The sequence below is a fragment of the Rhinoderma darwinii genome, chromosome 2 (genome assembly GCF_050947455.1).
Source record: "Rhinoderma darwinii isolate aRhiDar2 chromosome 2, aRhiDar2.hap1, whole genome shotgun sequence".
Taxonomy (NCBI): domain Eukaryota; kingdom Metazoa; phylum Chordata; class Amphibia; order Anura; family Rhinodermatidae; genus Rhinoderma; species Rhinoderma darwinii.
In genome coordinates this window covers 108,758,938-108,784,007 of record NC_134688.1, presented here as the reverse complement: position 1 = coordinate 108,784,007, position 25,070 = coordinate 108,758,938, and the positions used below count along the sequence as shown (strand labels likewise).

At 42.8% G+C, this 25,070-nt stretch overlaps 1 protein-coding gene across 3 annotated transcripts in view; it reads right to left on the bottom strand.

Annotated features, from left to right (window-relative positions):
* GLS2 (glutaminase 2) overlaps positions 1–25,070 on the bottom strand; it is a 155,349-nt gene that overhangs the window by 78,191 nt on the left and 52,088 nt on the right. For all 3 annotated transcript variants that reach the window (XM_075852092.1, XM_075852093.1, XM_075852094.1), the window contains 2 exons: positions 23,548–23,627; positions 16,611–16,774 (listed from right to left, as the gene is read on the bottom strand). In XM_075852092.1, the coding sequence (XP_075708207.1) occupies positions 16,611–16,774; positions 23,548–23,627 (244 nt within the window). The remainder of the gene's footprint in view (positions 1–16,610; positions 16,775–23,547; positions 23,628–25,070) is intronic.

The following is a 25,070-nucleotide window of genomic DNA, read 5'->3' as shown; positions in this document are numbered from 1 at the left end:
AAAGCCGCCATAGCTACAGAGATCTATTGCGGATCAGCAGAGATGTTTTCCTGTCAGGTCACGCTTCAATGTTAGGAACAGGATTACCAGGTTACACATTGTCATTTAAGAGCCACCATAAATATATGAAATTCTAATTCACATACTGAGCCGGTTTTGGTCTGGTAAAGTTAGGATTTTTCCAGAAAGTTCACAAGGTTTAAGCTCCCTGCAGCGAGTTTGAGCTAAGAAAATGGTTTAATAGATGTGTAGGACAAAATTACACAATACACATGAACAATTTGATGGAACTGTGTCTTAGGTTACAATTATACAATGACTTGGGCCTCATGCACACGGTCGTGCCCGTGATCACAGCCTGCGACTGCGGGTACGGCTAGCCGCCGGCGGCCGCAGCCCGCATTTTCGGGTCGTTCACCCATACAAAGTAGGACATGCTCCATAATTCACGGCACGGACACCCTTCCGTAGCGATACAGAAAAGTGTCCGCGACCAATAGTAATGAACGGGTCCGTAATTGCGGACCGTATTGCAGTTCGCAATTACGGAGATTTTTTTTACAGTTGTGTGCATGGGGCCTTACAGGTTATGTCTACTATGAATCAAATAAAATTATTCTGAAAAAGCAATTTATGTAAAAAACAATATATTTTATTTAACCCTTTCAGGACTAAGCCATTTTTTGTTTTTTAGTTTTCGTTTTTTCACTCCACCCAAGAGCCATCATTTTTTATTTTTTCGTTAATGGAGCGGTGTGAAGGCTTATTTTTTGCGGAAGGATTTGTAGTTTCTTTTGCCACTATTTAAAATACCATAAAATGTACTGAATTGGAAAAAACTGCAATTCCTCCATTGTTTTTGGGTTTCGTTTTTACGACTTTCACCGGCAACTTAACTTGAAAAAAATAGTTTTGTGTCACCACATTCCGAGAGCCATAACTTTTATATTTTTTCGTGTATTGAGCAGTATTGGGGCTTATGTTTTGCGTGACAAGCTGTAGTTTTTATTGGTTCCATTTTTCGTAGATACAACTTTTTGATCACTTTTTAATTGAATTTTTTTGAGCGCTGAAGTGACCAAAAAACAGTAATGCTGGTGGTTTAATTTTTTTATTTACGGCGTTCACCGTGTGAGTTAAAGTATGTTATATTGTAATAGTTCAGACTTTTATGGACGTGGCGATACCAACTTTGTTTATTTTTTTTATTTTTTACAATACTTTAGAGGGAAATTTCTAATTTTTTAACTTTTAATATTTTTTGTACACAACTGAAAACTTTTTTTTTTTTAATTTTTTATTAGTCCCCCTAGGGGATTTGAACCAGCGATTGTCAGATCACTGGTTTAATACACTGTGATACTAATGTATCGCAGTGTATTGTCCTTTTACACAGGCTTCTGCTAAACCCAGCCAGAGGGAGCGCTTGACAGGATTAGAAAAAAGGCAGACCTGGGGCCTTCATTAGGCCCCCGGGCTGCTATGACAGCCATCAGCACCCCGAGATTGTCGTTCTGCAGAATGCGCGCACGCTCTCTGCAGAAAGACAAGACTGTGTGATCTCCCGAGAGAGATCACACAGCACAAGCCACACTGACACTGTCCATAGCGGATTGGACAGTGTCAGAGCGATAAGTAACACGCCCCTCTGATGTTTAGAAATAAAGAAACACCACATTGACCGTTCAGGGGGTTATTTACATATCGGGCGCCAAATATAACGGTACCGATATCTAAATAATGGAGGAGGATAGAAAAAATTTAAAGTGAGACAAGGTTTGTGCAGCACTGCCTATGACATGGTGCACTCAGCTGCACATGTATGGGCAGGTGACAGGGTCTCTTTAATGTATCAAATTTTGCCTAGAGTTTTACTTTAAGCATAGTCAGTGACAATGTAAACGTGTTGCCTGGAGTGTTACTTTAACATTTCTTGTATTGAGACAATTCTACATAAATATAAATACAGAATTTAATGTAATTATTGTAATTGCATCTCATAGTTTTAAATAATGTGAAATAATAAAATTAAATCATGATAACACTAAGTAGTGATGCATAGGTGTAAAGCAGGGGGGCCCAAACAAGCTATACAGGGAACACATATGAAAACTCTTCTTCGGTGCATCAAGTCTCATTTTATGCTTCTCTACTTTAACATATGTTCTATTATCATAGAGTTCAGTTTAATACTAGGACTACATAGCGACTTTGACCGTAACACAGGTCGACGGCCAAAGATCTCTGTGTTATCATAGTGTCGCACTGGCTGTATCGCAGTAATGAAATAGAATGCGGCCCTGTTGTGACCTGCAGGTTGCTGAGACTACGTCACAACAGCCGCAAGAAATCCATCAAGTCGTGTCATGGCTAAAGTTGCTGTGTAGCCCTAGCCAGATTATGAGTGGCGACATAAGATACTTTAGGACTGTCAAATGCAGCGATTACAAGTGTTTGTAACAATAATTGTTTCATGTAAATTAGCAAAACAATTAACAATGTATGTTAGGCTTCATTCACATCTGCGTTGGGGTCCCGTTCTGACATTCCGTCTGAGGTTTCCGTCAGATCGGGACCCTGAGAAGACACAAACTGACACCGACGGAAACCAGAGGTTTCCGTCTCCATCACCACTGATTTCAATGGTGACGGAGCCGGTGCCCGTAGTTTCCGTTTGGCTCTTTTGTGCACCGGACCCGTCGTTTTGCCGGAAGTAATAGCGTAGTCGACTACGCTATTGTTTCCAGCAAAACGACTGAAAAAGTAAAAAAAAAAGCATGTAAGTGCAAAGCAAACAACTCACTCTATAAATTAAGATGATTGGAAACAACCATCTATAAAGCTCCTAAATTGCAGATAAGTATGTAAAATCATTGAGCCAGCACCATAACAAATATACACCTATGTACTGTGCAGATATTGCTCACTACACCCATTCTGCTTATAATTAACCTATAATTACAATGTCCAATGTTTCTCATAAAATACTATTTGCGCAAGCTAACATGTCTAATAAATCACTGGGTAGATGCTGTATTTCAATACTTGAGTACATTTTTTTAACCCTTTATATACTTTGAATTCTAAGCATATAAGGACTTATGCACAAGTCTGTATTACAGCTCTTTTAGGCTATGGCTACTCAGTGACTTTGGCCGTGGCACAGGTCACCCTGCCTTCATTGCAAGTTTCTACAACTGCGCTTCCACAGTTGCAACAAATCTAAACTTGCTGGATATCTTGAGACTGTGTGATGTTGCGGCAACATGTGGGTCGCAAAGGGACTACATTCAATTACATTACTGCGATCTACACAGCGCAACACAGTGATCTTTGGACACGCGACCCGTGTCACGGCCTAAAGATGCTGTGTAGTCCAAGACCAAAGTTTAAATTACCAGACTTTGATATTAAACTCCGTTCCATTTATCTGAATGGAACTTCGGAGAAAAGTATTTACCTAATACAGAAACAATCCCATAGAGATAAATATTACTAATTTTCAGTCGCAGAAATTTCTGAAACGAAATCTGCTGTGTGTGAATCCATCCTTTGGCCGGGTTCCCACGAAGCGTAAACGCTGCGGAATTTCCACAACTAAAGTCTGTGCGGAAATTCCCCAGCATTAACAGTAGCAGCAAAGTGAATGAGATTTAGAAAATCTTATGCACGCACTGCAGAAAAAAAAGACTGCAGTGAAAACGTTCAGAAATTGACCTGCTGCAGCAATCACAGGCTGCATCGGTGACATAGGCTGCAGCGTCATCCCAAGTGGCCGGACTACACGGACAATGGAGGGACGCATCGCCATGACTACAGCCCGAAGTATAAATTTTTTTTCTTTTTTACAAGCGCTGCTTTGGGAAATTCCGCCCAAAAACTGTGCCCCGATGTAATGCGGTTTTACCCTTTCACCTTTGACAGCACCCCCGGAATGACATTCTATTCGCTGGACAGGAAGCCTGATGATATAATAAAAAAGGACACACCACTTCACACACCCAATCAGGTTTCCTGTCCTCTGGATGGGATTGTCCTGTTGAAAAAAAAAACACTTCTACCTGGGTTGCAGACCCCCTAGCAGGTTCTTGCCTTTCTCCCTAGGGGTGCTCTGGTAGGTGTAAGTCTCCTCTGGAGGGAGCAACCTTAAGCCTGGGGACGGTTACTCACTCACTCCTCTACCGGTCCATCAATTCCCTCCTTGGAGGTGGTTCAGGTCCCACGACATGAGACCTTCCTCTGGAGGGAGAGCAGTTCTCCCTGGGCCATACTCTGTTCCCTGGTGGAGCTAGTACACATGTCCCGGCGTTGGCGGCTTCCGGCGCATTATGGCGAGACGACCGGTCGCGGAAGTGTCACTTCCGGCAGGGTGACTTTTCCACGTCCCAGGAAGTGGTGGTTCCAGTGGCCCTAACGGGGAGGAGGGGCTTCATGCGTCCGAAGCCGAGGGCTTTCCCAGCCGATCCAAGGCCTATTTAGGCCTGAACAACATGGAGCCACAGTCTCCAGCATCTTCTTCCACAATGGAAACGCCAGGGGAAGCAGCAGGACGCGATGACCGCTAGAAGCCACGAGATCCTGCAGTCCGGTACTTGAAGTGGTGGCAGTACTTACATAGGGTAAGAAAAAGAAACCCCACTTTTTTTTCTGCTAATACTGTTCCATTCTCTTGTACATATGTTTTAAGCCAGGGGAGGTCCTAGAAAGAAATTGGAAAAAACCTGTAACAAAGAGTGTGCAGTTTGTAATCAAATATGAGCACCTACCTATAATAAAAGACTGTGCCATATTTGCCTAGACAGGATAATCACTGAAGAATCTACAAGTCCGGCATCAAGTATTAAGGACATCGTGAGGGCAGAAGTTTGAAATTCCCTAAAGTCCCTAAGAAAAAAGAAGGATCAACCATCCACTTCCAGTCGGATTAATTTATCCAATTCTTCTGCTGAAGATTTTTAGTTAGAAGGAGAGCTGAGCTTGTAGGGGTGGTAAGGACCCCTTTTAAAGTTAAGGCTGTACAGGTACAGAGCAGGGACACCGACAGTCACCCGAGCAAAAGGAGCGGTATCATCGTCATGAGAACGGCGGAGAGACGCCGGGTGTCATGACGTGCGCGCGCATGCGAAGAGCGGCAGTGAAATCTCCGTCAGCTGGAGGAGGCCGTTCCACAAGAAACGGAAGTAACGCGGGTGAAAAGAAGGATGCGAAAGGCAGGAGGACAGAGAACGGTGGAGTTAGACAGAAGGGCGATCCTGAGCAGGCACCAGAGGTTGGAGCCATGTGGGATCCGAGTACCGGAGGTGCCGTGGGCTGAAACAAGCGGTCGTGAGATGCAGCACCAGATGGAGAAACAGACCAGAGGGATACAGGTACTGGACTCCGCCTTTCACTGCAGTGTAACGGTCACAGCAAGGACAGGGGACTATAGATCTCAGGCCTCAGGCCTTACTGCCAGTGCCCCCACACCACATCCTGTATTGTAATTCAGAAGACGGAATAGATATTGAGCCACGCATAGCTGAAGTCCCAACCTGCCTTCTAGTGATTCCCACGTGCCCGTGTCCCTGGGCTTACCTATTCCAAGTATGCTGACTGTAGTTACACGTTTTCAGAAGAATGTGTTGGACTGTTAATTATACCAAGTGCTTGTAGTTGGGAGCAGACAGTAGAACAAGCAGGGTGACAGAAATCAGCATCGGACTAGCACAAGGACATTGAACAAATTGCATATGTCACCTGTGGCTGTGCGGTTGCGTCCTAGGCGTGCCTGAGTAGTTTGGCCGCCTACTGAGGGCGGGAGAGGGTTGTCCCGAAAGGTAGCGGATAGCTCCGCGAGGACCCGTGGTGGAGCCCGTTGGCCCGGTTAGTTCACTGACCTGCATGACGCAACCCATGGCCGAGAGTGTAACTCTTACGTGAAGGTATGCTGACAGTAGTGGGTAGCTCCCACCGTGACTGTCAGAGGCGTGTTAGTACCAAAGCTTGGTAACGTGGGAGTTAGGCACGACCTCTCTCAGGGGGACTCCAGCGGGTACGACGTCCCCAACCTCAGTGGTACTGTCTGCTCCTCAGAAGGGAAGTATCCTGTTCTGTGTTGATTTAGTAAACGTTAAACCAGACAGTGGTGTCTCATCTCTTGCTTCGCCAGGGCCACCCCTCCTACAAGCTCTTCAGATAGCACCTCTGATGAGGGTGGAGGTGGGAAAAATCTGTTCCTAGCAGAAGATATAGATCAGCTCTTTAAAACAGAGTACCAAAGTACCCCGTTCTGTCCAGGACATAATGTTTGAAGGCTTAGGGCCTAGAAAACAGAGAAACTTTCCCATACATAATGTTATGCCGGCGGTCGCTGACTGCCGGCACGGCCCACTTACCGGCAACCGCGACCGCTGGACTGTATCTTCATGTCGGCGTCTCCCTCAGAGACACACGGCTGCAGTGCCCTCCTGTGTCCTGTAGGGTGCGTGCGCGTGCTCACTCCCAGCCTTAAAAGGGCCAGCGCACGCACCTGTCTAAAGTTTCCCAATCAACCCTGGACACCCTGGACTTTAAAAAGGGCTCTGCCCTTCCTCTCTTTGCCTGAGCGTTGTTTGTATTCCTGTGTTCGTCTATGCAAATGGTCCCTTAGTTGTATCCTGCTCCCAGTATTCCTGTATCCTGCTTCAAGTATCCTGTATCCTGTTGCTGTGTTTGTTCCTGAGCCTAAGCCTATTGTGGCCTCATCTGCCACGTCTGGTGTCATCAACTACACCAAGCATCATCTGTGCCTGCTTCACTATGTGTCTGCTACTCCGAGTACCTGCCTGATCTACTACCCGGGTACCCTTATCAGAGAGACTGTTATTGACTGTTGTTTGGCCAGCTGCTTCTCTACTATGGCAGAGTGGCCTAGTGGGTCCACATACCCCACAGCCGTGACACATAAGAACATAACAAGTCTCATCAAAAGGGAATGGAAAAATCCAGATAGGAAAATTGGTATCCCTAAATTCCTAAAAAAGGAAATATCCATTTGAAGAAGAGGTCTGCAGGGAAACTATGTTCCATTCCCTGCTCTGGAGATTTTCCATTTGGGCCCCCGCTAGATGACTTATTAGAGAAAGCATCTGATAGAAAAAATGGGGTTCCTACGCAAGGAAAAACAACGTATTCCTTTTGTCCCAAAAGGTTTAATAAAAACCTAACCCAAGGGGACAAGATTTCATGGCCTCAAAGTTCCCTAGGAAAAACAAGGGCTTCCTATTCAGGCCTCAAAACTACCCCAAAAACAGAGAACACCAACAACGATGCCAGAAGATCCATGTAGGGGGGTCGTCTATCCCTATTTTACAAAAATTGGGAAGAAATCTCTGCAAATCAGTGGATCCTAGTAATTATAAGATCAGGGCACGTTCTAGAGTCCAGGTCCCTTCCCCTGGACAGATTCTTTCCTACAAAGACCCATAAGAATCCAGAAAAACAAAAATCCGTAGATTTTGAAATTCTGTCACTTATTAAAAAAGGGGTTCTGATTCAAGTCTCAAGTGCAGAGACAGGCAAAGGCTTCTATTCCCCTCTTTTTTCTGGTAAAGAAACCAGAAGGGGAATACAGGGTCATAATAAATCTAAAGGAACTAAATTCATACCTGACATTTCGTCAACCATAAATCTCCTCTCCAAGGACTGTGTGATGGCATCAGTAGATCTGGAGGAGGCATATTATCATGTGTCAATATGCAGTCCTCACCAGAAATATCTAAGGGTAGCGGTGACCCTAGTAAAGCTCCTTGTTTCACCTCCAGTACAGAGTCCTCCCCTTTGGCATTTCACAAGCCCCAAGGGTTTTTACAAAATTAATAGTGGAAATGACATCATACATTAGGACTAGAGACATCCTCCTGATTCCCTACCTGAAGGATTTCCTAATAGTGGCAGAAACAACTCCGACTCTGATACAACGGATAGAAATAATTTGTTCTATCCTGTTAAAATTGGGATGGAACATAAATCTAAAAAAATCAAACTTGATTCCCTCAACAAACGTGTCTTTCCAGGTATTCTTCTAGACTGCTCCAGGTAGATGTCCTTTCTTCCAAAAGGGAAGATCAATCCCCTAATAGACAGAGTCTCCAAACTATATTTAGACCATATGAGATTATTCAGGAAAGCTATGTCAGTTCTAAGCTTCTTGACGTCATGCATTCCAGCTGTATTGTGGGCTCAGTTCAGGTCCAGGGCTCTACAATGGGACATTCTAGAATAGTGGGACAAAAGCAGTCTCTCCCTAGATCGATCCCTCCACATTTCATCCTCAGCCAGGCTGTCCCTCAGATGGTGTTTGAGCTGGGAGAATCTCAGGAGGGGCATTGCATGTGTAACAACCCCTCCACTCAACATAACCACGGATACAAGTCCTTGGGGTTGTGGAGCTCACTACGACTCATTTTTTTCCCAGGGTCAGTGGGACCACTAGACAGCACAAAGGTCCTCCAACTTCACAGAGTTGGCTGCAGTTTTTCAGGCCATGAAAAACTCTATACCAGCAATTTTGGCTCAGAATATAAAAAACTATTCAGACAACATGACGACAGTGGCATATATAAATCATCAGGGGGACGGACGAGATAGTTTCCTCTGTTGGATTTATCTTCTCAGATATTTTCTCTGGCAGAACACCATCTGTTGACCCTCTCAGCTGTCCACCTGAAGGGAAGGGACAACCAGGTGGTAGACTTCCTAAGCAGGAAGAAATTACAGCAGTCAGAATGGTCACTGAATGCAAAAATATTTCAGAGAATTGTTTACAAATGGGGTGTTCAATAGACCTGTTTGCGTCCAGAGAAAACAGGAAGATCAAAAGATTCTTCTTCCTAGATCCAACAGGCTATCCAACAGCAGACGCATTTGCCCAGTGTTGGAGTCAGGAAAAAGGTTATGCCTTTCTCCCCCTACGTCTTCTTCCAAGGGCGATAAGAAAAATCAGGGAAGACAGGACCCCAATAATACTAATAGCCCCCTTCTGGCCAAAGAGACCATAGTTCATATGGTTATGGAGTATTTCCTCGAATCAGCCCTGGATTCTCCCGACCATACCAGATCTCCTGTACCAGGGTCCACTAATGCACCAGGATATACAAAAACTTTATCTGACAGCCAGGAAACTGAAAAGGTAATCCTTAGACAGAGAGGGTTCTCCGAGTCTGTCATTTCCACTCTGCTAGTAGGCATGAAACAGGTTATCTTGGAGATATATCTGAGAGCCGGGAAAGCATTTATAAACTTTGCGGGAATAGACATAGATCCCCTAGCCAAACCATATATCCCCTTGATATTAGATTTTCTCCAGGCAGGATTAAACAAAAACCTCAAGCCGAATACCTTAAAAGTTCAGATATCCGCATTATGTTCCGTTTTTTATTTCAGGTTGGCGTTCCGCCCCTGGGTCAGGAGATTCCTGGCAGCCTCTTCTAGGCTTAAACTCCAGGTTAGGTCCTCAGTTCCTCCATGGGACTTAAATACTGTTCTCCAGGCTATGACAAACTCACCATTCGAACCACTAGACTCTATAACCCTAAAGATGCTGACGCTCAAGATGATGTTTTTGTTAGCCATTACGTCAGCACGTAGAGTAAGTGAAATAAAGGCCCTCTCTGCCTTTCCTCCATATACCCTACTATTAGAAGATAGAGTAATCTTGAAAACTTTACCTGGTTTCCTTCCCAAAGTAATCTCTCCATTTCATCAAGACCAAGAGATTATTCTCCCCTTGTTTTGTGATTCCCCTAAAAATCCAAGAGAGCAGCATACTGCCTGGATGTAAGGAGATGCCTGGTCTAGTACCTAAAGATCACTAAGGATTTGAGAACCTCTGAAAATTTGTTTATTCAGTTCCAGGGTCCTAACAAGGGTTTGGCAGCCAGTATATCTACTATAGCCAGATGGATTAAACATACCATTCATTTAGTAAATCAGAATCTCCAGCCTCCAGAGTTCTCCGGAGCTCACTCCACCAGGGCTTTGTCCACTTCCTGGGCTGAGAGAGCAAAAGCATCCCTAGATCAGATATGCAAGGCTGCTGTAAAGGAATCACTTTTTGAGCAATTCTCCAGAGTGCAAGTTTATGGAATTGCTATGCGAGCGATTCCCCAAAGGCAGCTAGAGACAGTCTGGATCAAGCGTGCAGGAAAATCCGCTACCTCAAGTCTGTCACTACTCTGATCAGCAGAGTCTAAATCTACTCTATGGTCTTCACCAGAGCCCACTGCAAGGCAGGTTGGATTTGACTGCATATAACCCAAGTTGCATTAACAGAATACGGTGTTGGACAGGAGGTGTAATGCAGGCAATACCAGAACGGATAATCAGACCAGCCAGAGGGTAAACGGCAAAACAGTTCACAACCACGAGAGAGTGAAAGTCCAAATTATAAAACAAAAGGATACCAGGAATTGTAGAGGTAAAAAAAACAGCCGGGAGCAGAATGTCCAAATCAGTAAGCAAAGGGTAAATCCAAAGACAAGCCGAGGTCCAGTTCCAAGAGTCCAAATAGTCAAGGATACAGGGCATAATCAGGAGCTTGATCAAACACATGCATACACAAAGAGATTCACAAGCAACAATGACAGAACTAACCAGACTTAAAGAGGCTCTATGTAATGACAGGGTAGGGAGACAGACAGGTGAGCCCTAATCTACCCGCCACTCAGTCCCTGCCTACTTGCAACAACCCATCCTAAGCGACGGGGTACAACTGGGCGACGGTCCCTACGCTCAGTAAGTGCAAGACAGACAAACAGACAGGGGTACACAGAAGCTAGGGAAACGGGGCAGCTGCCCACGGAGACACCGTGAGCAACAAGAGTGGTGAACGAGCCGAGTCAAACCAGGAGAGAGCGAGGTGCAAAACGCTGAGCAGGAGAGTGGTCAGAAAGCCAAGGTCAATAACAAGCAGAGGATCAGTAGTACAAACAGCAGCAGCAAGCCAGGAAACAAGCATAGAAGAATCACAGGCAAAGGAGGAACAGGAAAGGCAGGTATAAATAGACAGTGGGCGGGAACTAGCTCCGTCTGGCCAGGCTGTGATAGGCTCTCCCACTCCTAAGCCTGCCATCCTGAGTGGTGGAAGATGGAGTCAGTCTCACAGACATAGGAGCAGGTGCAGACTGATTGCCCACGGGTGTCGACACAGAACCTGTGTCTGGCAAATCCTTTACACTCTGTCACCAGATTATCAAATCCCTATCTCCTATTGAATGTGATCGGCGCTGCAATGTACAGTAGATAACAGCAAAGTTGTTTTTTTTTTTAAAAACGATCATTTTTGCCCAAGTTATAAGCAATTTTATATTTATGCAAATGAGCTTTTCAATGGACAACTGGGCGTGTTTTCTCGTTTTACCAACTGGGCGTGTATTGTGTTTTTACCAACTGGGCGTGTATTGTGTTTTTACCAACTGGGCATTGTAAATAGAAGTATATGACGCTGACAAATCAGCATCATACACTTCTCATCATTCCCACCCAGCTTCTTTCACTGCAGACACACAGCGTGACGTCACCGACAGGTCATTCAAATTTGTTGTCGGACAAAGAAGATACATCGGCAACAGGCGTCCAAAAGGTTAATATGCTAATCTCTAGGGAATTTGCTATGCTTACCTGCACATACCCTGCACTGTACCCTCTGACGCCTGGAGCTGATGTGTCTTCTCTCTTCCGACGCCAAGGTTGAAGGACCTGTGGGTGACGTCACGCTGTGTGTCTGCAGTGAAAGAAGCTGGGTGGGAACAATGAGGTCACCCACAGGTCCTTCAACCTTGGCGTCGGAAGAGAGAAGACACATCAGCTCCAGGCGTCAGAGGGTACAGTGCAGGGTATGTGCAGGTAAGCATAGCAAACTCCTTAGAGACGCCTGTTGCCGATGTATCTTCTTTGTCCGACGACAAGGTTGAAGGACCTGTGGGTGACGTCACGCTGTGTGTCTGCAGTGAAAGAAGCTGGGTGGGAACGATGAGAAGTGTATGATGCTGATTTGTCAGCGTCATACACTTCTATTCACAACGCCCAGTTGGTAAAAACACAATACACGCCCAGTTGGTAAAACGAGAAAACACGCCCAGTTGTCCATTGAAAAGCTCATTTGCATATATATAAAATTGCTCATAACTTGGGCAAAAATTATCGTTTAAAAAAAAAACAAAAAAAAAACTTTGCTGTTATCTACATTGCAGCGCCGATCACATTCAATAGGAGATAGGGATTAGATAATCTGGTGACAGAGCCTCATTAAATACTCCACCCTAGGATCTGATAGGATGAAAGACCGAGAAATGAGATTGGCTCTGCAAATCTGCCGTCCAGAAGCTATGCCAGTAGTCATGAGAACCTTAAAGAGACATGTTCAAAACAATACACAAATGGGTATGTATATAAGGCAAAAATGCTATAGAATCACTATGTATACCACAAAAATATATTTTATTAAGAGTAAATACACCACATAAACCATTTAAGATAGCATAAATGTGCTAGACATGGTCTCTTGGGGGTTGCCACACTGATAAGCGGCCAACAGAAAAATCCCCACAATACCACCTAATCTCCTCAGCATACGTTGCTAATATATAAGCATAAATGAAAGAAATGTTGCATCAAAACATTTGCATAAATACAGTGTAGTTACGTAATAGCCAAAGAGGGGAAGAGGGGACTGGATGCCCAGGTCATCCCAGGTAGTGCCACGCAGCCCCCTCCTCCCAGGGGGTGCCACACAGCCCCCTCCTGCCAGGTAGTGCCACACAGCCCCCCTCCCAGGTAGTGCCACACAGCCCCCCTCCCAGGTAGTGCCACACATCCCCTTCCTCACAAGTAGTGCCACACAGCCCCTCCCAGGTAGTGCTACACAGCCCCCTCCCAGGTAGTGCCACACAGCCCCCCTCACAGGTAGTGCCACACAGCCCCCCACTCCCAGGTAGTGCTACACAGCCCCCCACTCCCAGGTAGTGCCACAAAGCCCCCACCTCTGAGGCAGTGCCACACAGCCACCCATCCCAGGTAGTGCCACACAGCCCCCTCCTCCCAGGTAGTGCCACACAGCCCCCTCCTCCCAGGTAGTGGCACACAGCCCCCCTCCCTGGTAGTGGCACACAGCCCCCTCCTGCCAGGTAGTGCCACACAGCCCCCCTCCCAGGTAGTGCCACACAGCCCCTCTCCCAGGTAGTGCCACACATCCCCTTCCTCACAAGTAGTGCCACACAGCCCCCTCCTCCTAAGTAGTGCCACACAGCCCCCTCCCAGGTAGTGCCACACAGCCCCCCTCACAGGTAGTGCCACACAGCCACCCTCACAGGTAGTGCCACACAGCCCCCCACTCCCAGGTAGTGCCACACAGCCCTCCACTCCCATGTAGTGCCACAAAGCCCCCACCTCTGAGGCAGTGCCACACAGCCACCCATCCCAGGTAGTGCCACACAGCCCCCTCCTCCCAGGTAGTGCCACACAGCCCCCTCCTCCCAGGTAGTGGCACACAGCCCCCCTCCCTGGTAGTGGCACACAGCCCCCCTCCCTGGTAGTGCCACACAGCCCCACTCCCTGGTAGTGCCACACAGCCACCCATCCCTGGTAGTGCCACATAGCCCCACTCCCTGGTAGTGCCACACAGCTACCCTCCCTGGTAGTACCACACAGCCCCTTCCCTGTAGGTAGTGCCTTTGGGGGTTCCCTCTAGGAGTGGAATCCCCAGCCAGAACATTGTCGACGCTCTGGCTGGGGATTCCGCTTCAGGAGAAGCCCCTGACATCACTGTCCATATATGGATAGTGTTGTCAGGGGCAACCCCAGAGCCATAGTCCCGGGCAGAGCACTACTAACACTCTGCCTGGGACTCCTGCTCTGCTCCTGACAACACTGTCGATATATGGACAGTGATGTATGTGGCTTCCCCAGAGACGGAGTCCCGGAGCAGAGCAGCTTCTAGCACTCTGCCTGGGACACCTACTCTCCTCTTGACATCACTGTATGGACAGTGATGTCAGGAGGAGAGAAGGCATACCAGGCAGAGCGCTAGAAGCGGCTTTGCTCTGGGACTCCATCACTGGGGAAGCCCCTGACAGGCTTTCCCAGAGACGGAGTCCCGTAGCAGAGCCGCTAGCACTCTGCCTGGGACTCCTTCTCTCCTCCTGACATCATTGGTGGTGGTAGTCTGCCCCGGCATTTGCCCGGGTTTGCCGGGTGCATACGCCGGCCCTGGGTGCTGTCATAGGTGAAAGGGTAAAAGATTGACTACTTACCGGTAATAGTTTTTTCATGAACCTATGACAGCACCCCTCTGTTACACTCCCTTTTCTTGTAGCGTATATAGTTCTCATAATGAGGAGTTATCAAACATTCAAATCCAGGAGGATTCTTTTGTAAATATTGTATATTATGGCGATGTGAGGTAATTTCACTTGGGTGGCATATATATATATATATATATATATATATATATATATATATATATATACACATACTAATTCTCATCCTTAGTTCTTCCTAAAGACTGGGTGTGTGGAGGGGTGTGTCCTTTTTTATATCCCCAGGTTTCCTGTCCAGCAAATGGGATGTCTCTCCAGGGGCGCTGTCATAGGTCCCAGTAAGTAATCAAACTTTTTCGGACGGAATTTGCTGCGGGTTCTAGGTTGGATACAATACATACTTTTATGCAGTGTATCTGACTCTTGGGAACCCGGCCTTAGGGTATGTCCACACACAGTCTAAACACTGCAAAAATTCTGCATAGTTTTTGCAGAGAAATTGACATGCTGCAGATTGAAAATCCACACCTCAAATCAATATGCGCACTTGTTTTCTGGATATTTTTTCTGCAGCGTGAGGATGAGATTTGTTGAAAACTCATCCACTATGCTACTACTGTAATACAATGCGAATTTTGTGGAATAAAAAATCTGTTGCGGGAAATCCGGCGCGTGTACACATACACTTCAAGCTCCGAGTTCTAGAAAGCCGTAGAAATCTAGAGGGCCATACTGTGCTTCCTTATGACTCTAATTTCATAAGCAAGCATTGCTTCTATGGGAGAATATCTCTGTAGTACATTACAGTACAGATCCACCATACTGCGGCAGGTACAGAGAACGTATGACTCCACTCTACCATGCACATGAACATTAACATGTGTTTTTTATTATTAATGTGCCTAGATGTCCTACAAAATATCTTGTTAAAAGCAATAGTGTCACGATCTGTGGACCCACTAGGCCGCACCGCCGTAGCGGGGAGGCAGCTGGCCAAACAACAGAGCACCCAAACAATACAAAGTCCAGCACAAGTGTACCAAAATAGTCCAGACTGTGGCAGAGGCTTTAACACGGATGGAGGTGGGTGCAGCAGGTTGCGCCACACGTGGCAGATGACAGCAGGTGCAGCAGGTTGCTCCAGATGTGGAGGATGACAGCAGGTGCAGTAGGATACGGACGACAACAGGTGCACTAGGTTGTGCCAAATGTGTCGGATGACAACAGGAGCAGCAGGACACGACTCCAATCATTAACAGGCTCAGGAACAATAACAGCACGGGATACAGGATACAGGTAGCAGGGCACGGGAACAACATAACACTTTGCAAAGACTTACATGGGAATTACTAACAACGCTCAAGCAAGGAGTGAAGGGGCAGGGCCCTTCTTATAGTCCAGGTTGATCTGGGATTAATTAGTAAATTCTTAACATGTGTGCACACTAGACCTTTAAGGCCGGGAATGAGCTTGTGCGTGCACCCTAGTGGTCACTGCAGGACAGGACGGTCGCATGTGCTGGCATCCTCGGGGAGGAAGACGTCGGCAGGATGAAAGGGGTCTGCGGTCTGCGACCACGGCCGTTACAAATAGTCTATGCAAATCTAAGATCAGAAGGCATATTCAGTAAAAAATAGGAAATAAATACTGTAAAACTAAACTCCTAAAAAGTTTGTTCTAACACCAATAAAGCCTACACACCAATTAATCACAAGAAGGCCATATTAATTTTAACTTGGTTGTATAGCCAGTCTCAATAATGCAACTTGCTTGAAACTCTGAAACCTTTTTGATGAGTAAAGTTTTGAGTGAATTTTTGAGTTTTGACTGCATTTAAACAACAAAAAAAATATAATATTTTGCAAATATCTCACATAGCATAAGTAAATATATCTGCTTATTGGGATATATACCAACGCTAGAGCCCTCTTTACACCGGTTCTAACACTAATAGAAATATAATTTTTTTTTCCCAAATTTACTTCGCTCTCAGAACTTGAGTGGGTCTTAGTGGGAGGGATGGTGCCAAATGCAATCCAACAAATTTACTTTCATTTACGGTAGAAATCTGCGTAAATTATACCGGAAATCTACACCAGCTAGCATAGATTTTAGTTTGTGGTGCACGGACAGCCCCAGAAGCTACAAATTTATTTAGAGGCGTGCTCCTCTTACTAAATATAGCAGGCCTTACTCCAGTGAGCTTCTGATTAAGACTGGCGTATGAAACGCCAGTCTTAGTAAATTCACCCTTATTTTCCTTTTTCCCCTTTGACCAGAGTGAAGAATTTAGAACAATCATGAATAAGTGATTTCCATGCAAATCAGACCTCTTACCTTGATGGTTAAGTGACAGCTTGTTAAAGCGAAGGCCACTGGGCTCTTTATCCACATACTGATGGACATAGTCTGTACCCAGGTCATTCACAGCGATGGCATATTTTAGTGGCTTCACACACGATTGCAGGCATAATGGGACATCAGTATCTCCCACTGAGTGCCTAAAGGCAGAGCGGCATAGTTTGTAAAAAATGTAATATCCGTGTGGAATATAGATTATAACTGCTATAATATCCTAAATTATCTATCAGGAGGAATAAAACAATACCCTTCAAGACAAAATGGGCTCATCATCACAATGTTAATATTACCCCTTTCTTGAAAAGGGTCACCAACAGTGGCTGTAATGGTAATCAAAGCCGTTTAAGCCCTATTAAAGGGTATATATACTAGCACAGCTCTGTTCACACTAGAGTTAGTTCTTTTGTATCAGGTTCCCTTAGCTTTTTACCAGTCAAAATAGCGTAGCATGCTACAGTATCCTATCCGGTAAAATAAAAACTGACAAACCTATTATGAGTCAATGGGGGTAAAAGAACAAAAACAGATCATGGCTGATCATAATGGATGCTACATGGAGTCTGTGAAAACAGAAGCCATGACGCTAGTGTGAACAGAGCCTTATAATTAATAATGTACTAAAAGGCATGTGACCTGTTATATAAAATACTTGAGATCTCCTGTAAAATATATTGTATATAATCCCATGTCTATAATCTGCCAGTAACCCTTTACAGATTCCCCTTATTATATATATATATATATATATATATATATATATATATATATATGTACATATATTTCTCATTGAAAAGGAGTTATCTGTATTTATTTCTTTAATGCAAAGAATCATAAAATGTGCTCACAGTGTGATATGTGTATAAATTGTAGCTACTAGAATAGAATATGTTTGAAAATGGTAGAATGTATAATGTATGTGTATATAGCGGATCTTGTGGAGCAAATTATTACAGAATACCTAATCGCTTATATGATGAGCTTTCAGTGTTAACATTTTTATAGTCAAAACCGAGAACCCCTTTAAATAGGATTAGCCAATAAATCGGGTTACTACGAACTAGTGTTATTTTTTTTCCCCACTAAATGAATTTCCAGCTACTGGCCTCACAAGGAATCACGTCACAGCTCGGCTCAAAAGCTAATTCCAAATTCTCTTTGAAAAATCTCCCTACTATGCAATGTCCAGAGGTCTCAGTGTTAGGAGAAAGATAATGCTTGCTCACACAGATGTACCTACCAAACCTTCTCTGGTCTGGTTAAACCTAGATTATATTCTCTTTGTAAAAATATACATGCAGTAATGTTTCATGTCTCCACAAAACCCTGCATTAGGTTAGGGGTGGAAGGAGGATTTAAGGGTGTCTACCAGTTCCTTCAGGGCCTAAAGGGAGAAGTTACACACCCATTACAAATTTCAGTCAAACTATATATATATATATATATATATATATATATATATATATATATATATATATCTCCCAGAAATAAATCCAGCAGCACTCCGATAATCAAGGTGAAAAAAAAGTGGTTTATTGTGCCAACATGGCAAGTGCAACGTTTCCGTCCCACCTTGGGACCTTTTTCAAGCATAGTGATACATGCAAATTCAGTGGTTTATATAGTGTGTATCCAATATACATAATCAATCTCATTAAAATAATGAGGCTGACATATACATCTCAAAATAACGTGAAGAAAACAATAGAAGAGTATCAGGGTAAAATAAATTGATACATACTGTGAACTCGTGAATAAATTCTAAAAACAACATATAACATACATGATTTAAGCAAGAAAATAATATAATTACATAGATTACAATATTCAGCAGCTGAATAAAGATTTGAGACTGCACGACCACTAGCCAATCGGAAAGCAAGCATTCGATTGTTGTGTGACGTATGGGACCTGTCATACACAATCAGCGTCTGTCCAACTCCAATGCGCATGCGTCGGATCAGTCCAGACCAGAAATGACGTACCGCTCTTGTCGCCAGGATACCGATCGCTGGTAAACAAAACTTCTGCAGGAAGTGAATTAGAAGACAGCGTAGCACATGATGTCCGTGATCAGCACAGAAAGGTAAATATACCAAAGATTTACAGACACACGAAGCGGGCAATATAAAAGTACACAGATAAAACTTCAATATCATTATAAAGGTTATTCATTTGTATTATATATTACCACTTAGGTATAAAGTATAGGATCCACACGAGGGAGGAGGGTCCCTGATCACTTTACGTGTTCAACGGTAGCCCCCAACCAGGTTCGTGGAAAAAAACGCATATAACTTTCGTGTATGCGGTCCAACACACATAACCATTTACTCGTGTATCGGACCCAAAGTACGTTCATATTAAAACAAAAAAGAAGAATGTACCTTTAATATAACCCTACTATAGGTCAAAAAATAATAATAGTATGATATCAAATATACTGATCACTGGACATGATGAGCCAAATGTCTGTTCATAATTGATCTATATTTTATTCACATATATAAGTCACATTGATACTTTTGATGTTATATCAATATGTATGGTCTGGAGTGGTCCTGCAGTCCCATGATAATCTACAATAAAAAAAGATATTGTTAAAAATTGTATCAAAAAGACATGTATCACAAAAACTGTATACTGGAGGGCAAAATCCTCGTGAGATAGCTATAGCAACATTAAATTCGACATTTAGACCATTAGGTCGCAAAGAATTCAATAAAAAAATCAATTTTAATTCACATTTGTGTAGCAAAATGTGTCTATCGCTACCCCTATAATATATTGGGATATGGTCAAGGATCATAAATCTTAGATCCTTTTCCGTATGACCAAGCTCTGTGAAGTGTTTTGCTATGGGTAAATCATACTTCTTTTTTCTGATTGAGTATCGATGGTTATTCAATCTAGTTTTAAAAACACAAGTGGTTTCACCCACATATAACAACTGGCAGGGGCACCATAGTACATAGATTACCCAATCAGTGTCACAGGTTACATTATGTTTAATCTTATATGTTTTGTGTGTCACAGGATGTTCAAATAAATTGTCCCTATGCATAAGATTGCAATTAATACATATATGGCATGGAAAATTGCCTGGTTTTAAAGATCTAAGCAGAGCTTGTTTACCCTTGAGCGGAATCTTACCCACCCTAGTTTTCACCAGTTTATCCCGTAGGTTACTAGATCTTCGGTAAGACATAAGAGGTGGCTTATTCAATTCAGAAATGTGATTATAACTATTTTTTATTATAGGCCAATGTCTGTTCAATATTTATGAGATATTACCACTTAAGGCATTGTACGTATATATAAATGGTATCCGTTTACTTTTAATATGCTTAGACGTACTCAATAATTATTCCCTAGAAATTTTATTAATTTTCGTTTTGTGAGCATACAGTAGATGTTTAGGGTACCCTCTTTGCGTGAAGTTGGAGATCATGAGGTCTAGAGATGTGTCTAAATCGGTCGGATAATCCACGAACCGTTTTGCTCTCATCATTTGACTCAATGGTAGTGACCGTATCATGTTTTTAGGGTGGCAACTCTCAAACTGTAAAAAGGTATTACGATCTGTATCTTTCGTATGTAATCCAGTAGTCAGAACATTATCTTTTAACATAACATTAACATCAAGAAACTGGACCTTCTCACTTGAATAAGTCATGGTAAATTGGATATTTTGATCGATCTGGTTAAGGAACTGATGGAATAACTCCAAAGAGGTCACAGTGTCTGTCCAGATGAGGAAGATGTCGTCTATGTATCTCCACCACCCCAAAACATGAGTGAAGTGGTGGGACACATAGACGCACATCTCCTCTATCATGTCCGTAAATATGTTGGCATAAGTTGGGGCCATATTCGACCCCATGGCCGTACCTTTTAGTTGAATATAAATTTTCTCATCAAACATAAAGTAGTTGGAGGTCAGAATGAGCTCCAATAGAGTGATAATAAATTCCCTACATGAAACTTCATACTCCGAATCATTAAGTTTACGTCTCACTGCCTCTGTCATGTCCTATGGACGTATAAAGGGAAACAACATCAAAAGACACTAAAAGTGCCCCTGATGGAGGTTTTATCTGTTTTAATTTATGCAGAAAATCTGAAGTGTCCCTAAAATAAGATTTAGTTCCTGTCGCAAAGTGTCTTTGTGCCCTATCTACAAAAATAGAGATGTTACTCAATAAAGATCCTCTGCCGGATACAATCGGGTGACCTGGCGGATTCACCAGTCCCTTATGGATTTTAGGGAGTAACATCTCTATTTTTGACGACATCTTCCTCATCTGGACAGACACTGTGACCTCTTTGGAGTTATTCCATCAGCTCCTTAACCAGATCGATCAAAATATCCAATTTACCATGACTTATTCAAGTGAGAGGGTCCAGTTTCTTGATGTTAATGTTATGTTAAAAGATAATGTTCTGACTACTGGATTACATTCGAAAGATATAGATTGTAATACCTTTTTACAGTTTGAGAGTTGCCACCCTAAAAACATGATACGGTCACTACCATTGAGTCAAATGATGAGAGCAAAACGGTTCGTGGATTATCCGACCGATTTAGACACATCTCTAGACCTCATGATCTCCAACTTCACCCAAAGAGGGTACCCTAAACATCTACTGTATGCTCACAAAACGAAAATTAATAAAATTTCTAGGGAAGAGTGGGTGAGATTCCGCTCAAGGGTAAACAAGCTCTGCTTAGATCTTTAAAACCAGGCAATTTTCCATGCCATAGATGTATTAATTGCAATCTTATGCATAGGGGCAATTTATTTGAACATCCTGTGACACACAAAACGTATAAGATTAAACATAATGTAACCTGTGACACTGATTGGGTAATCTATGTACTATGGTGCCCCTGCCAGTTGTTATATGTGGGTGAAACCACTTGTGATTTTAAAACTAGATTGAATAACCATCGATACTCAATCAGAAAAAAGAAGTATGATTTACCCGTAGCAAAACACTTCACAGAGCTTGGTCATACGGAAAAGGATCTAAGATTTATGATCCTTGACCATATCCCAATATCTTGTAGGGGTAGCGATAGGCACATGTTGCTACACAAATGTGAATTAAAATGGATTTTTTTATTGAATTCTTTGCGACCTAATGGTCTAAATGTCGAATTTAATGTTGCTAGAGCTATCTCACGATGATTTTGCCCTCAGTCATATCCTAACCTCTGGCTTTGTTCTCCTCCAGTATACAGTTTTTGTGATACATGTCTTTTTGATACAATTTTTAACAATATCTTTTTTTATTGTAGATTATCATGGGACTGCAGGACCACTCCAGACCATACATATTGATATATATCAATGTGACTTATATATGTGAATAAAATATAGATCAATTATGAACAGACATTTGGCTCATCTTGTCCAGTGATCAGTATATTTGATATCATACTATTATTATTTTTTGACCTATAGTAGGGTTATATTAAAGGTACATTCTTCTTTTTTGTTTTAATATGAACGTACTTTGGGTCCGATACATGAGTAAATGGTTATGTGTGTTGGACCGCATACACGAAAGTGATATGCGTTTTTTTCCACGAACCTGGTTGGGGGCTACCGTTGAACACGTAAAGTGATCAGGGACCCTCCTCCCTCGTGTGGATCCTATACTTTATACCTAAGTGGTAATATATAATACAAATGAATAACCTTTATAATGATATTGAAGTTTTATCTGTGTACTTTTATATTGCCTGCTTCCTTCTTGCGTCTGTAAATCTTTGGTATATTTACCTTTCTGTGCTGATCACGGACATCATGTGCTACGCTGTCTTCTAATTCACTTCCTGCAGAAGTTTTGTTTACCAGCGATCAGTATCCTGGCGACAAGAGCGGCACTGATCCGACTCATGCGCATTGGAGTTGGACAGACTGATTGTGGATGACAGGTCCCATACGTCACACAACAATCGAATGCTTGCTTTCCGATTGGCTAGTGGTCGTGCAGTGTCAAATCTTTATTCAGCTGCTGAATATTGTAATCTATGTAATTATATTATTTTCTTGCTTAAATCATGTATGTTATATGTTGTTTTTAGAATTTATTCACGAGTTCACAGTATGTATCAATTTATTTTACCCTGATACTCTTCTATTGTTTTCTTCACGTTATTTTGAGATGTATATGTCAGCCTCATTATTTTAATGAGATTGATTATGTATATTGGATACACACTATATAAACCACTGAATTTGCATGTATCACTATGCTTCAAAAAGGTCCCAAGGTGGGACGGAAACGTTGCACTTGCCATGTTGGCACAATAAACCACTTTTTTTCACCTTGATTATCAGAGTGCTGCTGGATTTATTTCTGGGATATCTACATGGTCTTTGGATCAGGACTATCAGCTGGCACCCTTTCATTGCTGAACTACTTTTGCTTGGAAACCGAGTGCTGCTGTCTCTCTCTGCTGGTGTGTGTGTATATATATATATATATATATATATATATATATATATACATATATACATTACGTCAACACACACGCTCTCCTCTGAATGGTGATGAAATGACAATAGCCCTGACGATACTACATGGCAGGACAATCACAAATCATTTCTATGAAACTTGTCATAGAGTACTATAGTCTATTATTGAAGGTCTTCAAGGAACATGTATAATATTTCCTAACATTTTAAAAAATCTGCCCAAATTGGGCTACACTCTTATTATGGCCACTTTGGGTTAGCAAACACGGAGAATATTGTAAGTTCTAAAATAAAAAAAAAAGGTGTGGTACAGGAAATGAAATGCTCATTTGGGTCAATGACTAAATGATCTTTATAGCCCCTACCTATATGTTACCCCTGTATAGGATGCTACTAAATATTAGTTAACCTTTCACTTTTTTCCTCACCTCTGTCCATCCACCGTGCAGAGAGATACACCCCAGTGGTCGGGGCTCACTTTGGCAAGTTGTGGAATATAGTTTGCCACCTAAAGAAAATTCAATATTATAAAAAAGTTATGGAAGCATATCAAAGCTTTCACTTCTAGTCAGAAGCCAGCCCTGCAGTTCACAGCTGAAAGTAGGCAAGGTGGCTGCCCTCATAATTATGTACAGAAAGTGGAAGAAAAAATATACAACCAGAAAATAAAAATACATGAGAAAAAAAAGAATATGTGTAAGTAGTTTTCAAATCAAGAAAAGCATGTAATCTTATCAACTGATAACCTTGTTTGGCACCCTGTAATCTACAGGTAAATATTTTCTCTAATTCTCGAAGATAACAGTAAGAGTTCTTAGTGATAAAGTCTTACCATTTCTATAAACTTGCAAAAAAATTAAAAAATACTGCAAAAATCTTCTAATTCTGCATTAATGGCTGGCGGATTATCAAGTATTCTGTGTTTTCAATAGTTTTTTATTAAACAGTTTTTTGTAATATAATAATAACACAGACTCGCAGAGTCTCAACTTTTGCATATCAATAATACAATTAAACAAAGTATTAGACCAACATGGTCTCCAATAAATCTCACATTATATATCATTCATGATGTCAACACTTCTGCCAAATATATAGTATATAAATGTCTTCATTACTAACATAGGTAACCAATCTTGACATCACATTGCTTTATAGAGTACCTTAACATGGCCTCTAAGGAAAAAATATAAGAGAGAAAAGCAAAACACACACAATAAACAAAAGAAGGATAAGGAGGGGGGGAAGGAAAGGTGTAGGGTAGAAGGGTCTCCTAACCATCTCTATGTATTCACGAAAATGTGTGGTTCCTCCATGGGTCCCAAATGGCATCAAATTTGTCTAATGTACCCGCCAGCAGATGTGTTAGGCGGTCATTAACCATTATCCATGAGATCTTAGCGATCAACATATCCATAGACAACGTGGATGTTCGCCAGGCCCTAGCAATAGTTATTTTAGCTGCCAGAAACACATATCGGAGAAATTTACATGCGGGGGCCCGAACCTCGGGAATAGGGCCGCATAGCAGAGCCGTAATCACATCCCTGGGGGGTTTGACTTGGATCACTGTGTTAATAAGCTGGTATACCTGGTTCCAAAAGGTGGCAACCACTGGACACTCCCATAGAATATGCATTAGTGTACCCTCCGCACCACATTGTCTAAAGCAGTGCTTATCCACCAATGGGTTAAAGCGAGCTATACGAGTAGGGACCATATACCATCTCATTAATACTTTATAACCCGCTTCCACCAAGGATGTATTGATAGATAGTTTTGAGGTCGTACATGCCATCTCCCGCCACTGCTCCAATTCCACTCCCGTACCTAAATCGTGTTCCCATCGTGTCATGTAAGGGAGTTTACCTTCCGGAGTAACCAGATCGGAATATATCGTGGAAATTTTATGTCGTAAGCCAGAAAGCCAACACAGCCGTTCAAAAGTGGT